Source organism: Mugil cephalus, chromosome 6 (assembly GCF_022458985.1).
Source record: "Mugil cephalus isolate CIBA_MC_2020 chromosome 6, CIBA_Mcephalus_1.1, whole genome shotgun sequence".
NCBI lineage: Eukaryota > Metazoa > Chordata > Actinopteri > Mugiliformes > Mugilidae > Mugil > Mugil cephalus.
Window position 1 is genome coordinate 2992728 of NC_061775.1, and position 20690 is coordinate 3013417.

Here is a 20690-nt window from a genome sequence, read left to right on the forward strand (position 1 = left end):
AGTAACGGAGGAGTGTGGGTACATGAGTCATGATAAAAAGAGCCACGGTACACAAAGGTTTAGAATAAAAAGAACCTGGAACAAGAAACAGTGAAATAGGAACAAAGAGGGATAGGAAAGTCCACTGCTGTTCTTTATCCAGTGAGTAATTGCACAACAACTCACGTTTCTGTAACAGATAACTGTTGTGTTAACATGTTATTTCTGTTAATCCTCCTCCATCCAAATTACTGCACATTATTTAGCCTTCATATGTATATTGCGTATATTTACTTCTATCTCTAATTTGTATATATTGTATTTTTTGCTTTTACTATTTTATTTTATTTTTACTTATATCTGTTTATTTGATTTTAAGATTTTTGTTATTTATTTATGTTTGGCTGTCAAGATTTTTTTATGTGCAACTGAGCTACTGTGACCAAGCAACTCCCCTGTAGATCAATAAAGTCTGACTGCCATGCTACCTGGTTTTAACTTGTCCTCGTACAATAATACACTCAGCTATAACCTTCAATTTAAAATAATGGACTTTTTAAATTAATTTTAAAGCAAAGTCACCTTTAAATTGTAATTGCAATATATAATATAATAATTGAAATGCTCAGGATTGGCAGCTGTTGTCCCATGTTCTCCAAACTAAAGCACTGGCATTGTTTTAAAATACCTGTAATAGCAAAGAAGGTGACACATATTTGCATTCAGTTAAGACTGTAATACAAACAGCTTAGTTTGTCAGATGCGTGAAACATTTCTATCAGGCTTTTAAGAGAGTTTAATGTTGCTTGGTCAGTGTGTCTGTCTGACTGAAGTGAGACTCAGAGTTTTATCTCTTGGTGACAAGGTTTTCCGTTGGGGACAGTTGAATGGGGTTATTAAATATCAAGAGAGTGGGTAAAAGTAGTGTTGCACACATCACTGTTTCTTCAGTAAATGTTTTTCTGAAGGTGCCATTAACATGACATTTTCACCATTTTCACTACCCATGCAATCCACACATGCACGAGAAACCAAACCATAAATAAAGTTACATGTAACTAGATGGATTGACAAAGGGAAAATGTATTAGACACATAAAGACAGGGCCGTGCAAAAAGGCATGGAAAGCCAATACACCAGCTCAAATCTATCAGTAACTAGAAAGCAACCCTGCCCCTTGTCAATGCAAATTAATATCAGCTGGTTCAGTCCCAATTGGTGGCCTATAAAGGGTCAGGATTAGGGGTCTCATTACAAGAAACACAAACTAATGGCATTGGTTACAGAAGGATTTCTAAACTTCTGAATGATCCAGAGAAAGAAAATCATTTGACTTTAAAGCAGCCATAACCAGGTTCTCCATTTCTGGCAGTGGAGTGAAAAGAATTATCAGAAGAATTGTCCAAGGGCCATGGACCACCTTCGGAGAGCTTCAGACAATTAGCAATTGTGCAATTGTTTCAGAAAATACAATAAGCAATGTGCTCAACTGCCATGGATTGTATCCACACTCATCACACAAGACTGCTGAAGAAAGAGCATGTCAAAGTGTGTTTGAAGTTTGCTACACAACATTTAGACAAGCAAGACAATGATCCCTAACACACAGCCAAGGAAAGTCTCAACTTGTTTCAGAGAAGGAAAATAAAGCTGCTAGAACGGTCCAGCCAATCACCTGATTCGAATCCAAAAGAACATCTAAGGGAAGAACTAAAGATCAGAGATAGAAGGATGATCTGACTGTTTGTGTGGAAGAATGTGCCAGAATCACGGCTGAGCCATGGACGGGACTAGTTTGTCTATAGAGGCGTCGTCCTGAAGCTGTGATAACCAAAACAGGCTATTGTACAAAGTATTAAATACATTTCTGTATGTTTAATTTGATTACACACAACTTCATTTATGGACATCTATGGTTTGATTTCTTTGCGTGTGAATTATTTGGGTTGTTATCAACATCTGATGAAAATGTAAAATATATTCATCTTACGCCGTATATAACATTATTCAGATATTTACAAAGGAAATAATATTGCATTGTGATAATGCTGTATTGTGGTGTCTGGGGATTCTCACATCAATACTGACTGTGCATGCATGTGTATGTAAACCAACCACATCTTTGTACTTTACTTTAAATATCTGGACTGAACTAAATAATGTTGCTACTATCAACAGCTACATATAACCTTGGTTTATGAACCTTTTCTCCTAACACGAGAGACTGTTTATAATGTCTTTATATCTATTAACAGCTTTTTGTTTAATTGTTGTGTAGACCACAGTCATCGTAGTTGCTGCTCGTAGTCCCCCACCTCAATGGTCTTCCTCTTGAACTTCTTCAAGTGTTCCAGGCGTTCCTTTTCTTTCTCCACAGCTCTGGTGGACTCCCTCAGTCTCTCCAGGTCCTGCTGGTACGTCTCCCTCTGTCTGTCCAGTTCGTCCCTCTCCTTTGCAAGATGCTCCTGCATTTAAAAAAAAATACAAGCAATGTCAATCAAAGCATTGGAATCAGAAATCTTGTACAGCAAGTTTCTTATGTTCAGGCTTGTGCACACAGCTAATGGCATCTGCAGCTGACAGGTGGCACACAGCACTTCACCTCCAGATGTCTGCATTCCTCCTCTCTTTGCCGTAACCTGGCCTCGGTAGCCTCGACTTGCTGCCGGTGTCTCTCCCGCTCCCTCTCCCAGCGCTGCTGCTCCTGCCTGTGCTGGGACTGCAGCTTGTGGAAGCTGGCCAGCTCTTCTCTCTGCAGGGCCAGAGTCCGCTGCTTCTCCTGCTCCAGGAGAACGTTGCCCCTGTAACGGCCCGGCAGGGAGGCCCGCTCTGTTAGGGAGGCCCGCTGCAGCTCAATGTGACTGTCCTGCTGTGAGATGATGGCCTGAAGATGGAGACAGACAAATTAACATGAGGTCATAAGATGATTATATGAGATTAACTTTGTACTCAAATGATGATGATAGTAGTTATAACATAGAACTTAAATATGTATGCAAACACAGAGAATATCCCACAAGTTTCAGGCTTATTTTGTTCACTGAATGCATTAGTTAATATTCTGGTATATCAGAGCATAAGCAGTTGAGAGTATTACCTGCAGGCTGTAGAGTCTCTGGGAGAGCATCAGCACTCTGTCAAAGAACTATAATGTCCAAAAACAGACAAGGTTAACATAATCAAATAAGCACCAGCATCAACAAAACAATGCAACATTTGACTGGATTAGAAAACCTCATGGGTACAACTTTGCAGTACAGCACGTACGGTTATGAATATCAATTCCAACAATGTTATTCAGCACAAGGTGACAGACACAAGGAGAGAAGCCTACCTCAGCCTCGGGGAAGGAGTCGGACCAGATGCGGTTCCATCTGGCAGGAGAGCAGCAGGTCTCATCAACCTAAGCAACAACAGTCAGACACACAGGAAGTCAAACACTGTTCACTACTGATGTATATGATGTACAGGACCATAAAGGTGCTGTTAAATTATTAGAAATCTGTCATAGCTCTGTCATGTGATTTCATTTCTGTCCACCTTAGAGACTAAAAATCTAAAGGAGATTTTAATTAGCTGTTATTAGTCATAATGGGGGAAATAACTACAAACTCGATGCGAGAGCTGGGGAACAAAAAATAAAATACCATTATTTTTCTGTCCACTTTGGAGGACTTAAAACTAGACATCTGTGCAAAGTTTTTATGTACCTTTTATAGCACTGTAATTCTCCCAAAACATCCTGTGACAGCATGTAATGCTGCTCATTGTCACCGACATGTTGTTATATTAAGTGTGCCTGATTATTATCAAGGGCCAGGGTTTACTGGAATTAAATTAAAGCCTGGATAAACATTTCGCTCCAAACATTATCTATTTATAAACAAATGAAGTGACCTGAGAGAACAGGGTTACAGTAAACATCAGAGCGTGGAAACTTTCCAGATGACTTGGTCTGGTTATTACTATTTACAGGAAATAACACGGTGACTCATCCCAAGATATAGTGTATCTGCGCGTGCGTGTGTGTTTGTGTGTGTGTGTGTGTGTGTGTGTGTGTGTGTGTGTGTGTGTGTGTGTGTGTGTGTGTGTGTGTGTGTGTGTGTGGAGTCCATACCGTCTCGTCCAGGGTGTGGCTCCCACAGAGGTCTTTAAGCTGAGGGTCAGAGCTAGCTCTTTGGTTCCTGTCTCTGTTTCTGGACTCACCAGAAAAGTTCTTCTTTACACTGCCATCTGGCACAGACACGTCAACACCAACACAGACAGACAAGCACAGCGACAAAAACAAATCACAGACAATTAAAACAGAGTAGAAGACAAAACATTTATAACCTAAAACAAAGAAACAACACACACACACACATATGTACACGTGTATATACCAGAAGGGCTCACTTTGGAAAAAGTCTGATACCTGCTGCCATAGCTGCCTTTCTTGTTCTGTGCTGTACTGTATTTAATTCAATCCAGTTTAACAGCACCACAAACTACACCCTCCAAAATGATCATCCAGTTAAATAACCAAATTTCTGACACTCTTTAAGGCTAAACTGAACATTCAACAGTCGCAAAATGGATTTAGTGTGCGACTGTTGTATTAGAATCCATTAGTATACCTAAGGAACCTGCAGCAAGTGACTGTATATGTAAATTACATCCAAGGCTAGTTAATGAATAATTAAAATCAATAAAAATACATCAAAAAGTATTTGGGAAAAAAAGGGTCCAATTTATTATATGTTTGTATATTACGGGCATTAAATACAAGTTGACTCCATTAGATAGTAGACTTCCTCTGGGCATGCAGAGTGCTGCACTCACTCTTACTAAGGATGTTTGGGTTGCTGTCATAGCCCCCAAATGTGTCTGCCCGCCTGGGCAGAACCCCAGAGCCACAACCTTCCTCCATCCGAGAAAATGTGGCGTCCTCCTTCACTCCGGACTGCAGCAGGTTCTGGAGGTTCTCCACTAAGGCCAAACAATTAACAAAAACGGGACATTGTTAAAAAAACATAAAGAGAAATAACAAAAGAGAACATAAAGTTGACCTGAATATATAGCATGATAATGCGGCCCTGCCCTACCCTCAGTGATGGCTCCTTTGAGTAGAGTCTCCCCCTGGTGGAGATCAGAGGCATCTCCTCGGAGCAACAGTCGAGAACGTGAAGGTGCGTCCTCGAGACCTGCCACAGACTCTGCCATGTCTGCAAACAGCTGCAGCTTCTCAGTAAGAGCCTGTACTATCACTGCATCCTTCTGGCTCAGCCGCTCTACAACAGAAAACATTAAATACAATAAGAGTCATGACACAATGTGTAACAAGACTATTTGCTGGGAATCCTTACTGCAGCATTCATCCTAAGAGGAGAGGAAAAATATTTTGCAACCTTTTGAAAAACGTTACCTAATAAATTAATTCACATCAAAACAGCTTTAATCCAGGGAAAATAAATGAAATCCACTTCTAACAGCTTAAGTAGCACAACAGCGCCTCCTAGTGGCCGATCATACTGGGACATTTCTTTGTCCCAGTATGTACTAACACTGATGGACAATCAGTGTTAGTTCATCTGTAGTTACCTTGAAATTCTTTAAACCTGGAAGCTCGTGCCTCTTCTTCCTCACTGAACAACCTCTCCTCTGTGTGAGGACAGCTGATGAAATAAAACAATAGAAGCCAGGGCAAGTGGGGAGGTGGAGAGACAGAAAAAGAAAATTGAGTAACGCTCCCATGAATTCTCTGTTTCATTTGCGTGAACAGAAAAGACTCAGTAAGTACACAATACTTCACAATGTGTAGAATATTTACTGAAGTGAAAAACAGCAGTGTGGTGATAACAAAGAGGAGTCTCTCTGCACACCAGAAAAATCTTGTTTCGGTAACTGCAGCTACCTCTCAACAGCTTGCCGTATGTTTGTCATCCAAGTGTTTCGCTCCTCCTTGGAGGTGGTGTGGATCTCATACATCTCTGGTTCATTGGAAGAGGCACAGATAAGAAACATGGCTTTCTCCTCATGGGCCACCTCTCTGACTATGAGTTTCTGTAGAGATATGACTGATGGCTTGTTATCCTGGTTGGACAGATGAAAATAAGGCGAGGGGATAAAAGGAGGAGGAAAGAGAGAAGAGGACATGTCTTTTATTTCCAGTGGCATAATTCTGCTCTGCTTCTGTTCACTTAGAGTATTCCACTGATACAGATTTTGTTTTAGCGTCATACTGACGGAACAATGAAGACAAATCACTCACCACTGTGGCAAATACGTATCTTTGATCCTTCTCTTGTAGCAAGAGCAACACATCTGACAGCAGCACCGCAAGAATATCTGTGAAAAAGAAGACAGAAATGGAGGTGATGGCAGCCTAAAAACACACTGATGCATTATTCATTTCTTTATCACCAGCTATCTAGGATGCACAGATTCTGTTCCTGTTCTAAACGTGTCATAGCATACCTTTGAGTCTGCCAGAAGCAGCTTTCCAGCTGACTGTACCCTCATGAAGCAGCCGCCTCCTGCCCTGTGCGAGGTCCTCTCTGCGAAACACTCTGCCGTCTTTGATTTTTCCCAGCGCCTTTGGCTCCAACTTGATGTGTATGTCTCGCAGTCTAGAGTTCTTCTCATGGAGATTAACCAGCGTGTCCACCTGTACGATGGTGTCTTTAATCAGACTCAGCGCCCGAGTCAGGTCCTCGTGCTCGTCTGTGCCAGCTTCAAACAGAAACAAAATATAAATGAATAAATAAAATAAATACACTTCCCTGATTTTGGCGACACCAACAAGTTATGATAAGTCATTCCAGACAGTAATTATGATTTATTCAATAGAAACACCTTCAGTGTTGTGCAGAATGCGCTCCACTAGTACTGGGTACTTGGTAATCCGCTGTGTCACCAACAGAATACACTCAGTTACTCCTAACCTCCGCACAATGGAAAGGTTGTTGATTTTCTGAGAAATAGAAAAAGATTTGATTTAATGTTTATTCGACTGTATATGTATTTAAAATGCTATACAACAGATATATAGGGAATGAAATCTTATCTGGGAAATGGCGAGAATTGTAAAGTAACTAACCCGTATGATGTTTTGGAACTTTTTGTTGTTGTGCAGCTGATCTTTATAGTAGCCGACGGCTTCAGGGTGGTGACTGCAGAAGTCTCCGTAACTGTCCTTCATCCTTTCTCCTATTTCACCTGAAAACTGCAGAACAAAGAAAACTCATTTCCAACAATTCCATTGTTTCACATGGACCATGCTGAGTGAATAAAAAAATGTGCATCACATAGTGAACTCTGTTACACTTCATTTAAAGAAATCAAAAAAGGCTGTTTGTACACGTGTGTGGTTGCTGGACATGCTATTTATCTTGTCCCTACCTGAGAGATCAAAATATCAGCCACTCTGTTTATAGTGTAGTTCCTGTCGCTGGGTGAGACGAGGTTTTCTCGGCGGCGCTCTTTGAGGCGAGACAGGAAATGTGTGTGAAGGTCAAGAAGATGTTCCAGCCGGGGGAACAGGCAGTCCAGCCTGCCAGAGTCCATCTGGAGGTTCTCCTTCAACTCTCGGACGTACACCCGCAGCATTATCTTCAGTGTTCGCACATGGTGCATCTCTGTCTGCATCAGCTCTGTATAATAAGACATTCTGTCAGGGGCAAGCAGCTACATATGCAATGCATGGCCACAACAATTCGCAATCTATTTCCCATCCAGTTACTTCCCTTGTACATACATGTGGCTAAACTGACCACTCTTTTTATAGTCTTTTTGCATGTTTTTACATATGCAAAGAAATGGTGTTTAAAGATATATATCAAGAAACTCAAGGCTACATTAGCTGATAGAGGCTTAACACACTCAAATCCTGACTGTGAGAGTGGGTGTGGATGATGTAAGTGCCACGTTATTAACACAAAGGAACAATGTGTTGAATGAAAAAGTAAAATAACACCTAAAGAATATAATACTTAAACAAGCTAAATAACGGCACGGTGCATTTTGTGGAACAGACTTTTAAATGACAGTGGCTATTCAGGTGTGGACATCAGACCTACCATATATCACATCCTGTCTCTTCACCATTTCTTTAGAGTGCTTCTTCACATACTGCTGGTCAACTGCCAAACTCCACGACTCCGCCTCTAAGTCCTGGGCATCACACTCCAAATCAGCCCGAACTGCTGCGTAGTGAGCATCTGAGAAGAGCAGTGGGGGAATCAAGAATTATCACACTATGGCAATGGAGTCAAAGGTTTTGTGGGTGTGAGATCAAGATCAAGTGCAGAACAGTACACATTAAAAACGTCATATTCGTGATGCGCAATGAAGAAATATATTTTCTTCTAAAGAAAAGGGAACTCGGGTCCTGAGATAACTTCAAAGGAAGAATTTTGGCATTTTCACAACATGGTTCATACAAAACAGAACTGCTTATTGTGAAGGATCCAAGTCACTGCTGACGTTATCTAGCTATCACCCTTTTGGTTCGGTAAGAATGAAAATGATTTAAAAAAAAAGTGAGATATAGTTCTGACTCAAACATTTGTCCAACCAAACATTTTAGTATCTGTAATATAAGACTTTACCCACTTTAATAATGAGTCCATAATTAATGCTTCTTACTACTTGTGCAAACTGAGACAGAAGGTCAACCTGCCAAGTGATAGATCTTGAAGAGGATGTAAGAAAAAAACTGACATTAATCTAAATGAAAAAACGCGCATGAACCCTGCAGGAACCTTTTCATCGTGTGGGTGCGTCTGATAAAGCAATAACCTGGTTGCTAGACTCAGCTCGTATCCAGGTAGCCTGCATCTCTCCCACACACTCCAACTTAATGAGACTGGGTGAAGTCACCCCTGACTCCACAAAACACCCTCCCCACACACACTCCTCTTCAGGAAGAACTCCCTGAAGGAAAACTATCACTTGGCACTCGGGCGCACAGAAGCCTCAACAGTCTGATGTGATTATATTAGACAACAACCATAAACGCACACAACCCACAGTCACCTCACCTTCTACAATGATGGACTCGGTGGTCGAAGGAGCGAGGGAAATGGCGTCTTCATTGCAGCGTTTGGAGCGGAAAGTCTCGGTCTCATCCATCTCCCCAGGGAGGGATCTGAGGGAAGAGAACCACAGGTCCCAGGTGGCATACATGCTGAAACTGATACAGTTTATTCCCAGTACACGCTGGCACCCCAAACAACCTTTGGGGGCAATGTGTGAATTTAAAGCCCCAGAGAAGCAAAGGCTAGACAAAATACCCGGCAGCTATATGTATCCTTCCTTTCTTCCCAACCTCTCTTCTGCTCGCTTCATTGTGTCTCTCTCCCTCTCCCTACACATGTTCTTCTCTTCACAATGAAGCAGAAAAGTCGTCTTCAGAGGACCGTCTACACTCAGTTTCAAAGACTGTTACATTAGACAAGACGGCCTGTGTTTATATGTCAACTATAAATACACACCCTACAGTGGCATAAGGGAGATATTAGTATTTGAGCTGAAAAGACCAGATTCTAAAAATATTCTGCCTCATTAACATACAGCAGATTCAAGAGTTCTGTGATCATTTCTGGACTTTCCAAAAAATCCTGCCATATAGAAGCAACCTTTTAAAAAGGAAACAAAAAGAAAAAGAAAAAGGTACTTTTCAGACTGAGGTACTCACCCTGAGCTATTGTGGTGACGGAGGCTGGAGCCAAGACTAGAGGCAGTGGTTGCAACAGAGCTGGTAGAATGGGAGGCAGACGGCTGAGTGCTGGGTCCCCACGAACTAATGGTCATGCCTGGGGCACTGAGAAAGCCTCGGTGGCCATCCAGTGTGTGAGATGCGGCTGGGCCTGCCTGTTCCCGCTCCCTGTCCCGGTCTTTAAGCGCTGAGAAAGAAAGACGAGAGACAGGTGAACGGAGGAAATGAGATGGGACGGCGGGCGAACGTGAGGACAAACGAGGAGATGAGAGAGAGAAAGGAGAAGATGACCAGCGGAGTGGGGAAGACGATGAACCGTTTGGCTTCTGTCCGAGTCGACCCCAGTATTTTTTCATCCAAGATCGGGGCAGGGAGCGGAAGAATCGGCAGGTGATCATGTCGCGGTGCATCAACACTCGTACTCCCACACGTCCAGAAAGGCCCCAGGATGAGGCGGAGAAAGAGGGAGAGGACGATTTACCGGTCTTTGAGCCAGATTTAGAAGACCCCATCATTTGACCAGTGCCTTTGGCAACTGCTAGGTCCATTATAAATATCGATGAGTGTAAGGAATATAATAATCCAAACTCCAAGGTACAGTTCAACAGTCTACGTCGCAGGAGCAGTAGATATTGTTGCACAAGTAATAAGTGATGTCAGCTCAGTGGTGTAAACAATAACAAGCAGAGAAGCCAAACCTGGTTCTATAAACCCTGGCCCTACATGCCAAGCCCTTATATAGAAGTAACTTCTAGAAAGATGCACGCCCTCTTATATTTCTCGCACTTTCTAATTCTACTTTTCCTCAATTTCTCTGTGTTCTTCCCGACCCCCTGCTCAAGCTACTGATTGGCTGTAGGAAGACATGAGGAGAAATCAGGTGTGGCTGACAGGACTCCAGCTGTTCGGAGGAGAATAACAACTGCTTCAGGAGATTAAGTTAAGCTGCTGCTGCAGTCATTCATGTCTCCTGTGGGTTCAGTCACATGCGACAGGTCCTTCTGAATGTTACAATTAGCACTGAGCCAATCGTCCAAACATTGACCAGTTGATAATGGTAATGAATGCACATAACAGATCAATTTAAAGGAAAACCTGATGTGATTTTTTTTTTTAATTCAACATATGATCCGTTTTACTAAAATTGTCTTTGCATCCAAAGTCTCATTTAGGTTAATTATCTGTGCCACAGTCCTCCACTGTTCCCGCACTAGCTTTCTATTAACTTCTTACCACAGACATTTGCGAGATTGTTGGTTATAGTTTGTGGACATATTCAAAATGCTATTAAGATTATAGAGATGGAAATCAGCATAATGGTTTCTCTTTAAAGTCTAATAAATTACAACAAAAGAATACTTGAAACCAGGCTTTGGATACAGAGACAGCACTAGATAACAGAATAAGCTCATCTCGATTTAGTTTTATTTTTTATGGGGTTTGTTGACTTTAAGAAAAACACAGACGCCCGCCACAGTTATCCCTTAACAAGGGACTTTTTATGAATAAGGAAACAATGATGTTAGACAGAATCTGACCAATAAGGTAATTTAATAAGATCAGAATGTTCTGCTTTCATTTTCAGTGTATCCTGTCATATGTACTATATGGATAGCATACTGTATATATGGAAAGTATATATAACAACATCTCTAAATCTTTGAGCAAGAAGTGAACCAGAAGTAAACAAACTGGCTGGTTTTAACAGTGGCTAATCATCACCTTTGCCTACTGACTGCTGGAGGCCAATCTACCACTCTGCACTCGGCGTGCAGGCAGTCACACAGACACCCCACAGAGACACAGACCCACATACACATCATACGGCTAGTGGAAGAAATAGGACAAGTCCATCTTCAGATGTCATGAGGTCAATCTATTTAACCCTCTGTACGCCACAAGAGTACCAACAAGCTTTTATAATTAGACAAAGGGGGGACTACAGCCACCTTCACATCCATTAATGCGTCCCCCAAGATGAAACTGACACTGTGGACAGTGTTTTGTGAATTTATGAGTGGCACATAAATGTTTGCTTACCAAGGTTAGGAGATCCTGATGAACCCGTCCTCAATGCAGAATCTCTCTGTGTGGAGAAAAATAAGACTTCTTAAAACTTAGATGCCGCTAGTGTGCTTTGTTGAGTTGCCTACTCCAGACACAAATGACTGAGTAAAGCTCAAAAGTAGATGGTTCTCTGCTAATGGGAGGGTAACATATACTATAAAATCTTACCTTCATCTTTCTTTTATAACAAAAGAAAGTCAAACTTAAACATTAAATGTAAGACACTTCCACAAGCATTTCAGCAGGAGTGATGCAACAACAAAATTACATAAGCATTAATAAGCATGAACCCCCCACCCCACCCACACCAAAGTCACACATTTCTGCGCATGTCTATTACTACAATTAGTGAAACAAAAAGAAAACAGAGGTACTATATAAGCAAAGTGCAGCCTTACACTTTGTTTTTCTATGCTCCAATGTGTTTACCTTATTCCTGCTGCTGGTGCACTCACCCAGCAGAGACTTGCAGCTCTTGTGAACGTTCACAGCACAATCTGAAAAACAGCAGGACAGGAACTCAGAGTCAGTGTGGCTGGGCCAGTTGTATACTGTATACAAAGGCCACAGTGATGTCTCTTGGCTGGATTATGGATGGGAGCAATGAACTTGTAGCAACACTAAACCAAGTTTGAAATTTAAAAAGCAATTCAAAAGCCCCTGAAGGCAAAGCTCAACCTGTAAGACCTTGTTTTGAACTCGGACAAAGAAAAAAATAGCCGAGAGGAACAGTTCCTGAGCATTTGTTCTCATTCTCGCAGTAAAGTGAATGAATCGCTTCAGGCTCCATGAGAGTGGTGGAGCTGAGAGGAACTCCCATTTCTCAGTAGCAGATTTCTCTTTTTGTCCACTTCACTCCCTGTATGGAAAACAAGCCTCCTACTGTCGGCTTTAGATGAAATGACCTGATTGTATCTTTGCTGATAACAGATACAAATCTGAATTGTTATGGAAAAACAAACTGTTGGCAATAAGCGTTACCCTCCATGCTCTACTTGGTTCTTGGAAAGGCAAAACACTGGTAAGACGAAACTAACGCGGTACATACTGTATAAGGTAAGCGACACATGCCTTTTTTCCCAAGGTACAAGGCTCAGCAAACAAATGAAGTTATCAATATGCAAAGTGCTCCCAACCCAGCTGGGTAAAGTCATGCTGATGTGGACGGGTGCACTAATGCATACATACACAACACCGAGAGCTGTTTTACTGCCGGGCCTTATCTAGTGCTGTAATGAGAACAAAGGAAACTTCAATATATAGCTTGTTTATTGCTAGGAAATACAAGGGTTACTTTGTTTGTTAATCTGTAACTAATTTTAAAGTGCTCAGATTTAACTTCATGATATAAAAGGACATCTTTGTTATATTATTTTCTCTTTCCTCTGAATAACTAAAATTTATCAAAGAGCAAAGTGACCACGTTGGTTTTTAGAACTATCTTCCCCCAGTTCTGCCACCTTCACATTTATCATGTTACATGACGACAGCAGTATTGTGATATGTGTAGGTTGAGATCGGGTTGTATAGCTTGTTGACAAAGGTGACACCGCTGTCCTTTCCTGTGAGCAACACAATGTAAACATGAGCCGTGCTCGCAACTTCCACTAGCTGCTATCCACCCGACTCTAAAGGTTTCTATTGCTTACTCCCTTTCTGTTTGCTGGAACAATGAGACAATGAGAGACATGCATCTTCTTGTACAATAAAATACCAAGCTGTGAGATGGATGATCGTTTGTGTGTGTGGTTGAAATAAGGAGACCATAAAGAATATGTTCACCTATCACATTAGAATGCGTTAGTGTAATATCCCTTATTTCAGTCTAGCTAGGATTGCTTTATTATTTCCACTTCATTCACAATCTTTAACCCGACCACCGTCTGTCTCTGGTAATAAATGAACAAATGCTCACTGAGCAGAGGCAAAACATAAACTGGCCTCTGAATAATCTTTACAAACAGTGCTGTGTGGCTCTTTCAGTTGTTTGCAACAGGAACAAACACATACGGAGTAGTGAAAGAAAAAAAAAAAACTTCACACAGCATAAAACCTCAACATGATCAACATGTTCAGATGACATCACTTTAGATTCAGATCAGCTGTGAAGTCAGAGCCAAGACAAACATTTTTTGAGAATCTCCAAACAAGCATTCAAAACTAGACACTCCAAAACTCCGCCTCCATATATGAAAAATATTACACTCTCTCTACCTGGCTTTTCCAGACAAGAAGGAAAAGATAGCGTCAGGGCCTGACCAGCGTCTACCAGTACATCTTCTAATGATCTTCAGCAAAGCTCACGTGTACTGACTCTGTCATGCTGGGAAAATATTACTAAGAATAGAAAAAGATAAGCAAACTTAACATGTAAGCAGGTATCTAGATGGAGTAAAGGCCATGCCACTGCAATAACAACACTTGTAGTCACCACCAAAGAACCCAAAAGTAAGCCCTTCCAGATTAGGTTTGTGTAGTGGTGGACAGTACTCAAACTACAGTCAAAAGAATTTTTGCTTAGTAAAAAATTAACCCAAGATAATAAAGAACTCTATCACACGGCTTATCAGTGCTCATTTTGACTACAGACCACCTTGATGTTACCGAGCAGTGTGATAAGTCCCAGTCACTCGGTCATGTCAGCAGCTGATCCACGGGACGCTCAGCCCACACCATGCAAACCACCACCACACCCAACATCTGCTGACTGGTAAAACCCCCTGTCACACAACAAGCACACTTGTGGCGTACAGCACACACTTCAGTAAGTCACTCAATGAAACGTGGCCTTGCTCACCAGTGAGGATGTCTGAGCTACAAAGAAAAAGCAGAAGCAGAAAAAAAAAAAAAGAAAAGAAAAAAAAATTGAAATCAACCATGCCACTACTACCACTCTAGCGACAGTGTTTTGCTCAACAGGATGAGAACAATAGAATAAGCAGAGCTCAACATAGCACTGGGTGGGTTCTTCCGTGAAATGTTACAACATACAGCAGATAAAATGAACTGTTTTCATTATATGGCCTGTAAACAGTCAGACTCAACAGTTTGCATGTAAAACTGTAGTTTCCATGACAGTGAAGCAGTAACTAGGGAGAATTTAGTAAGAATGTAAAAACTTTCCAAGATCCAAGAAGGCTTGGGAGGCAACTAGTTTCAGTTTAATGTGTATTTTTCTTATTTTATCTCATTTACATAGTAAAACGCCTTCAGACAAGGGAGGTGTTAGGTCCTGGGTAAAAGCAAGAACACTGTGACAGCCTTAAGTACAGATATCAAACAGAAGGCCAGTGCAAGAGGGCAGCATTTTCTATGGGACAGATGTGGATCAGACTTGTTCCAGTGCATCCCACAGATACTTTGGATTCACTAGTTCCAGTTTGGATCTAGTGAATTTGGAGGCCAGGTCAACACCTTGTGCTGTTCTTCATGTTTTGAGAGTTGTTCCTACACCGTATTTATGTGTGTGTGTCTGTGTCAGGCTGCATCCTGCTGGGGATGGCTGCTGCCATCAAGGAGTGTCATTACTATGGGGTGAGGTTGTCTGCTCTGGTCTAGGTGGGTGGTACATGTCTAAAATCCACATGAATATCAGGCCCATAAGTTTCCCAGCAGAACATCGAATTATCACAAGACGGTCAATGTATTTTACTTCTCCTGTCAGTGGTTCTAATATTATTGCTGATCGTGTATATAGATATTTCCCATTTCCTTGGACAGTGAAGTTCCACCATAACACCACGTGAAAGCCATGTGGTCCCCAATCACCCTGTGCATTTCAAAGTAAGCACCAGTTACCACAAACAGCTGAACAAGCCAAACAAAGAAAAAGGGAAAAACAGTTCACGCCTGCTGTTCTAAAGTGACTACTTCATGACACAGAAGTCAGAAACTGACATGCAATAGCTTCCTGTGATGTGCATGCATGCATATGTGCAAAGAGAGGTTGCCTAAGATAACAGAAAACTATTGGGGCAAACTCTGAAGTAGCAAGCCAACAAATGACATCATCTGAATGAAGGAGAAATGGGAGCTGCGGGAGTCACACAGTGAAGCAAACCTAGACCTCAATAAAGTCTAAAACAATATTTGTAAAATACTATACCAATATCACTGGGGTTTCAGTTATTGCTATCTAACATGTAGCTTGGGCTCCTGGGTATTTTGACTATTCTTTAACGCCAGTTTACTAAACCCAATTGTAGTCAGTGGGGTAGGCTAAATACCAGAAGTACTTGAGTGATTAATTCAATACCGATTAACAGTACCACAAAATACATCCTCCAAAATGTTTTAACATGAACTGAACATTATAAGATTATAACAGTTATAACGGGGGATTTAACACAGAACTGTGGGATAAATTAAAGGATTATCTCATTTGTTTTCACTAGTGCACCTATCCCCTTCAGTTGGCTGATGAATGGATGAAATATATCAGAAGGGACAAAGAGATGTAATACTGTTTTGTCTGAAAGAGTCAGTCAGATCTGAACTGAACATGTAGTGTGCTCTGACCTGTGAAATACACCAGAACAGCTTTGTTTAATAAGCACGCTATTAAAATCAATCATATATTACTCAGTCATCTCCAAAAATAGGACCTATAAATACACTGCACATATTATGTCATTTTTTTTCTGCCACAACTCTGTCAAGGATCAAGGTAACATATTAAATTACAGTCAGGAAATAATGACGCGAGAGCGCAGAATGACTAAAGGCCTACACAGGAAGGAAAATGAACGCACAGCAATAGCGAGACCGGGAAATTACAATGTGTATTTCCGCTGCTCTGTAACACCTAAGAGACCAAATACAGTTGCAGGCCAGTTCATTAAGTACTAGAACTACCAAGTACTAATGAAAATGTATGCCAACACAACAGTGTATCATGTAACCTTCGTGAGGGTCATAGTTTCCTCATACACTGAACATTATATGATTTAGTGCATTTTACACTAGAATGTATTCATTTCCACTTGTGTAGGCTAAGGAACTGGCAAGTAAGTGAAATTTGCAGCTAATGGAAAGTAAACAAAATCTGTCTTTTCTGCCCCTTTACATTAGTTACGTCCTTCACCTGACTGGTGGGGCCATCATATACCATAAAAAGTATATGATAACAACCATTTAAAGGGGGAAGCCATATAGAGGTACTCAGTTATCTAGAGAGCTAGAATGCAAAGCAGTGATGCATGGTGAGGTGCTGCGCTCACAGGCTGAGGTGGGTGAGACCCAAGGTCAGTGGGGTGGGCTGTCATGCACTGGCAGACCTGCCAAGCACAATTAGCACCATGTGACCCAACAGCAGTCAGAGCAGAGTGGGTGAATGGTCACCCCTCAGCCTGGGACATTCCTATTGCCCGGTGTTAATAAAGCAGCTGAGGAATTGCAGGAATTTTAGGAATAACAGTATTTAACGCGTGCAAGATTAAGCAGTTTCATAATACCAAGATAGTTAGCTGAGACTGAGTCTCTGAGCCAACTGAAGGGTGGGAGTAATACAGGAGACTGGTAGACACAGCAGCAACTGGACCCTGGGGATGTGCGATACCACTATTTTTCCTTTGGATCTGATACCAAGTAATACCAAGGACAATATCCCGATACCCACGCTTTTAAGTCAGTGTATTTGTGTATATGAAAATGATGACTAACAATGAACATTTGTGAATGTAATTATGAAAAATGTATTTCATACCTCTGTATAAGAATTAAACAAGCTGCCAAATATTAGACTTCTCTTTAATCAGAGCAATTAAAGACAATTTGTGCAAATCAACTGAAAATCTAAGCAAATCACATGGGATAAGAACAGCTACTCTAACTACTATACGATTCTTTTTGAACAAGTGTGAGTGGTCTTCAAGTTAGAACTTGAACCTCAACAGCAGCTGAAGTTCCATTTCTTTGTTTGTCTTAAAAAAAACAACAGCATGTTGACATGATCTACTTGTAATATGCCTGTGATGGGCTGTGATGTATTTTCACTATACCTGGATATTCCTGCCTCTCTTAATTTAAGTGCTTCATCATAGAGGTCTGTCTCATGTGTCAATTTTTAGAATTGATTGCAGTTTCAGTATCATTAAAGTATTAATGTTTCTTGCGAAAGCAGACTTGGTATCGATATTTTGAGGGGATGATCGATTCTAAAAGAACCCACATCTAGATGGAAAGTATCGACATTTCTGGATCGATACGCACATCCCTACTGGAGACTAGCCTCGATTTGCATTGAATGAGAGCTGGCTTTGTCGCCGTAAACAGCCCTACATTTAAATTACCCGTCATATCACTAACAGATGCTTTGCACGCTGCATTTATAAGTAGTCACTTATCGGTCATTTATATCAAATGACTTACATAACAAAAAAAAGCTAAATAACAGAAGTTATGGCGGACGCTATCGCTAGCTTCACCTGTTGAGCTCCATGCAAAGTCCACTATCAGCGGCAAAGACAAGCGGCCGAAAAAGCGCATAAAGTCTCACGAAAGTGAACTCGTGTAAATCTGCATACACCATGATAAAAATGCTTTTTTAATTTGTTGTGAGCTTGTTTACATAAACTATCACTTGAAGCTAATTAGAGCCAACTGCTCACCGAACTAACCCCGTTATTTTTAAATAGAAGCGGTTAACAGGCTAGCGAGGCTAACAGCTAGACAGGGATACGATGCACCGGGACGTAATTTGGACCAGTTTATTGTGGTCCACAAATCGAATAAAGTTAATAAAGAAGGCAGCGCCCCACCATTAACACAGCAGTTCTGTTACAATGGAAGTGTAATGAGCGCTCGGTTGGCTGTGATTAGCTTTCAGCCGGCTAGCTAGCGGCAAGGATGTCCGAAAAGTCCACAGAGTGAAACGACGGGAGTTCTCCACCTGATCCCGCTGGAGACCATCGCTACCATCGGCGGTTACTTCTTACCGTTCCAGCGAGACTGTGGTTAACCCGCATCCGTGGGGAAATGTAGCGTGTCGATCAGCCAAAACAAATCAAATCAAATCAAACAAGTGGCGCACATTCTCAGTTTCTGTCCAGTTTAGTGTCTCTCCACTGGGAACAATCTCTGGCACACAAACGACGCATTCCACAGTGCTGCTTCTCGGCTGAATCCCCACGGGGCTCGGTTCAAATTAAAGGGACACTCACTTGTTTTCCTGCGTGTGTGCACTGACAACACGACAAGTGTCAACATTTAGGATTTGTAACTTTATCGCCTTCGGATGGCTGATGAGTGGGGGAAATGCATTCGAAAGACACAAAGAGATTATTGAGAGTATTATTGTTTTGTGTGTGAAAAGAGAAACCTGAACCCCACTCAATGCGTGGTTCCCTGTGGCCTGTGGAATACCCAAGAACAACTTTAATACGCAAGTTGTTGAAAATTAATCATATGTTCCTCGGTCACTGCTGAGCAGACCATTCACATGATCAATACTGTACATAGGCCTATACAACTGAGTATACAGTATATCTATCTATCTATATATATATATATATATATATATATATATATATATGTCCTTAAGTCTTATTTATCCTATTTATCCTATACAGTTTACTTTTACTTGCTTTTATTTTTACACTTACTTAAGTTCTGTGTTTTGGTACAAGTGAGTAAATGACAAGTAAAATTCCTTGGTTGTGCATACATAGCTACTTGGCCAATAAAGATGATTCTGGTGTGCTGCACAAATTATGGTCTTTTTGTATTTTCTGCCACTGAACTGTTAAGGATCAAGGAAACATAATAAACTGCAGTCAGAAAATAATGATGTGAGAGCACAGATTGACTAAAGGCCACCTGACTGGCTCAAAGAAGAAAAAGGAGTAATAGTGAGAGCAGTTCTGTTTCCTTGTTGGAAACTTTATCTGGTGATGTGAAAATGTCCTCGAGGCAGGCCACGTGGCTTAGGAGAAGACAGACTCTGAATTACAATAAGGTCAAGTAGCTCAAGTCCACTCTGCCAGAACAGACATCGGCCTGCCTGTGTCAGGAAAGGAAATACCCTATGGGAATATCATGAGTAGTGTCATTTTGAAATCACTCATATGAACCATAAATAGGGGAAGTGTTGCGTTAATTGTGTTCAGTTTAATTGTGTCACAAGAATGGCACTTTCATATAAAAACAATACTTAACATAAACCATCAGATTTTTTCAATCTATTGAGAGGGATAAAGTCACAAACTGATCTGGGAGTATGTTCCTGTAATAAATAAATTATATGCAAGCAATCCTCCACTGTAACATCTCATATTTACTTTGCTCTGATATTTCCTTTTTAATTCTACTTTATACTTGATACATTTTGTGAATAAAACTTGGGAGCTACAGTTTCTAAGCTGCTTAAAGTCCTTACCAGAAACAACTTACAAATTACTATGAGACATTTTTGTGCACTGACTTCTTTTGTTCTGGCTTTACCAAGCAAAGAGTTTAAACTGTCTTTCACTGGTTAATGCAGGCTTATCCGCGGACCTGTAGGTTACATTAAGTGACTAAAGAGCAACAGACAGAGGAGCCGAGATGTGTTGAAATGTCCTGTACAGATCTACCCCTCAAGCTATGTTTACCTCGAGACAAAGATAGCCCTACTTTCCCACTGCAGGAGTTCATCCAACACAAAAACAGATACAGGAAATGTGACGAGCATTACAAGCTAGAACAAAGCTGAGGCGTGCTGAAGCTTCACATAAACAGCTGCAAGAAGATAGTGCTAATATATCAGATAACGCATATAAACAGTTCAAATGTGCTGTGTAACACAGGACCCACAGTACCGATGCATAGTATGACTCCACCAATGTGTTTTAGCATGAAATACACATAAAGAGGAACCGAAAGAGAACTCCATCTTCCAAGGCATATTTGTCTGGCATCGAAATAATTATAATTTGCCACAAGTTAAATACGTCAGCAAGTGAGTTAAAAT

At 41.1% G+C, this 20690-nt stretch overlaps 1 protein-coding gene across 2 annotated transcripts in view; it reads right to left on the minus strand.

The window, feature by feature from the left end:
• Positions 1-20690, minus strand: part of arhgef18b (rho/rac guanine nucleotide exchange factor (GEF) 18b) — a 38981-nt gene that overhangs the window by 9433 nt on the left and 8858 nt on the right. For both annotated transcript variants that reach the window (XM_047587224.1, XM_047587226.1), the window contains 19 exons: positions 12173-12240; positions 11717-11762; positions 9656-9863; positions 9000-9106; positions 8037-8177; positions 7360-7610; positions 7058-7183; positions 6814-6931; positions 6436-6690; positions 6230-6306; positions 5873-6051; positions 5560-5633; positions 5064-5249; positions 4801-4947; positions 4097-4212; positions 3314-3382; positions 3077-3124; positions 2582-2863; positions 2295-2444 (listed from right to left, as the gene is read on the minus strand). In XM_047587224.1, coding sequence (XP_047443180.1) covers positions 2295-2444; positions 2582-2863; positions 3077-3124; positions 3314-3382; positions 4097-4212; positions 4801-4947; positions 5064-5249; positions 5560-5633; positions 5873-6051; positions 6230-6306; positions 6436-6690; positions 6814-6931; positions 7058-7183; positions 7360-7610; positions 8037-8177; positions 9000-9106; positions 9656-9863; positions 11717-11762; positions 12173-12240 — 2648 coding nt within the window. The remainder of the gene's footprint in view (positions 1-2294; positions 2445-2581; positions 2864-3076; positions 3125-3313; positions 3383-4096; positions 4213-4800; positions 4948-5063; positions 5250-5559; positions 5634-5872; positions 6052-6229; positions 6307-6435; positions 6691-6813; positions 6932-7057; positions 7184-7359; positions 7611-8036; positions 8178-8999; positions 9107-9655; positions 9864-11716; positions 11763-12172; positions 12241-20690) is intronic.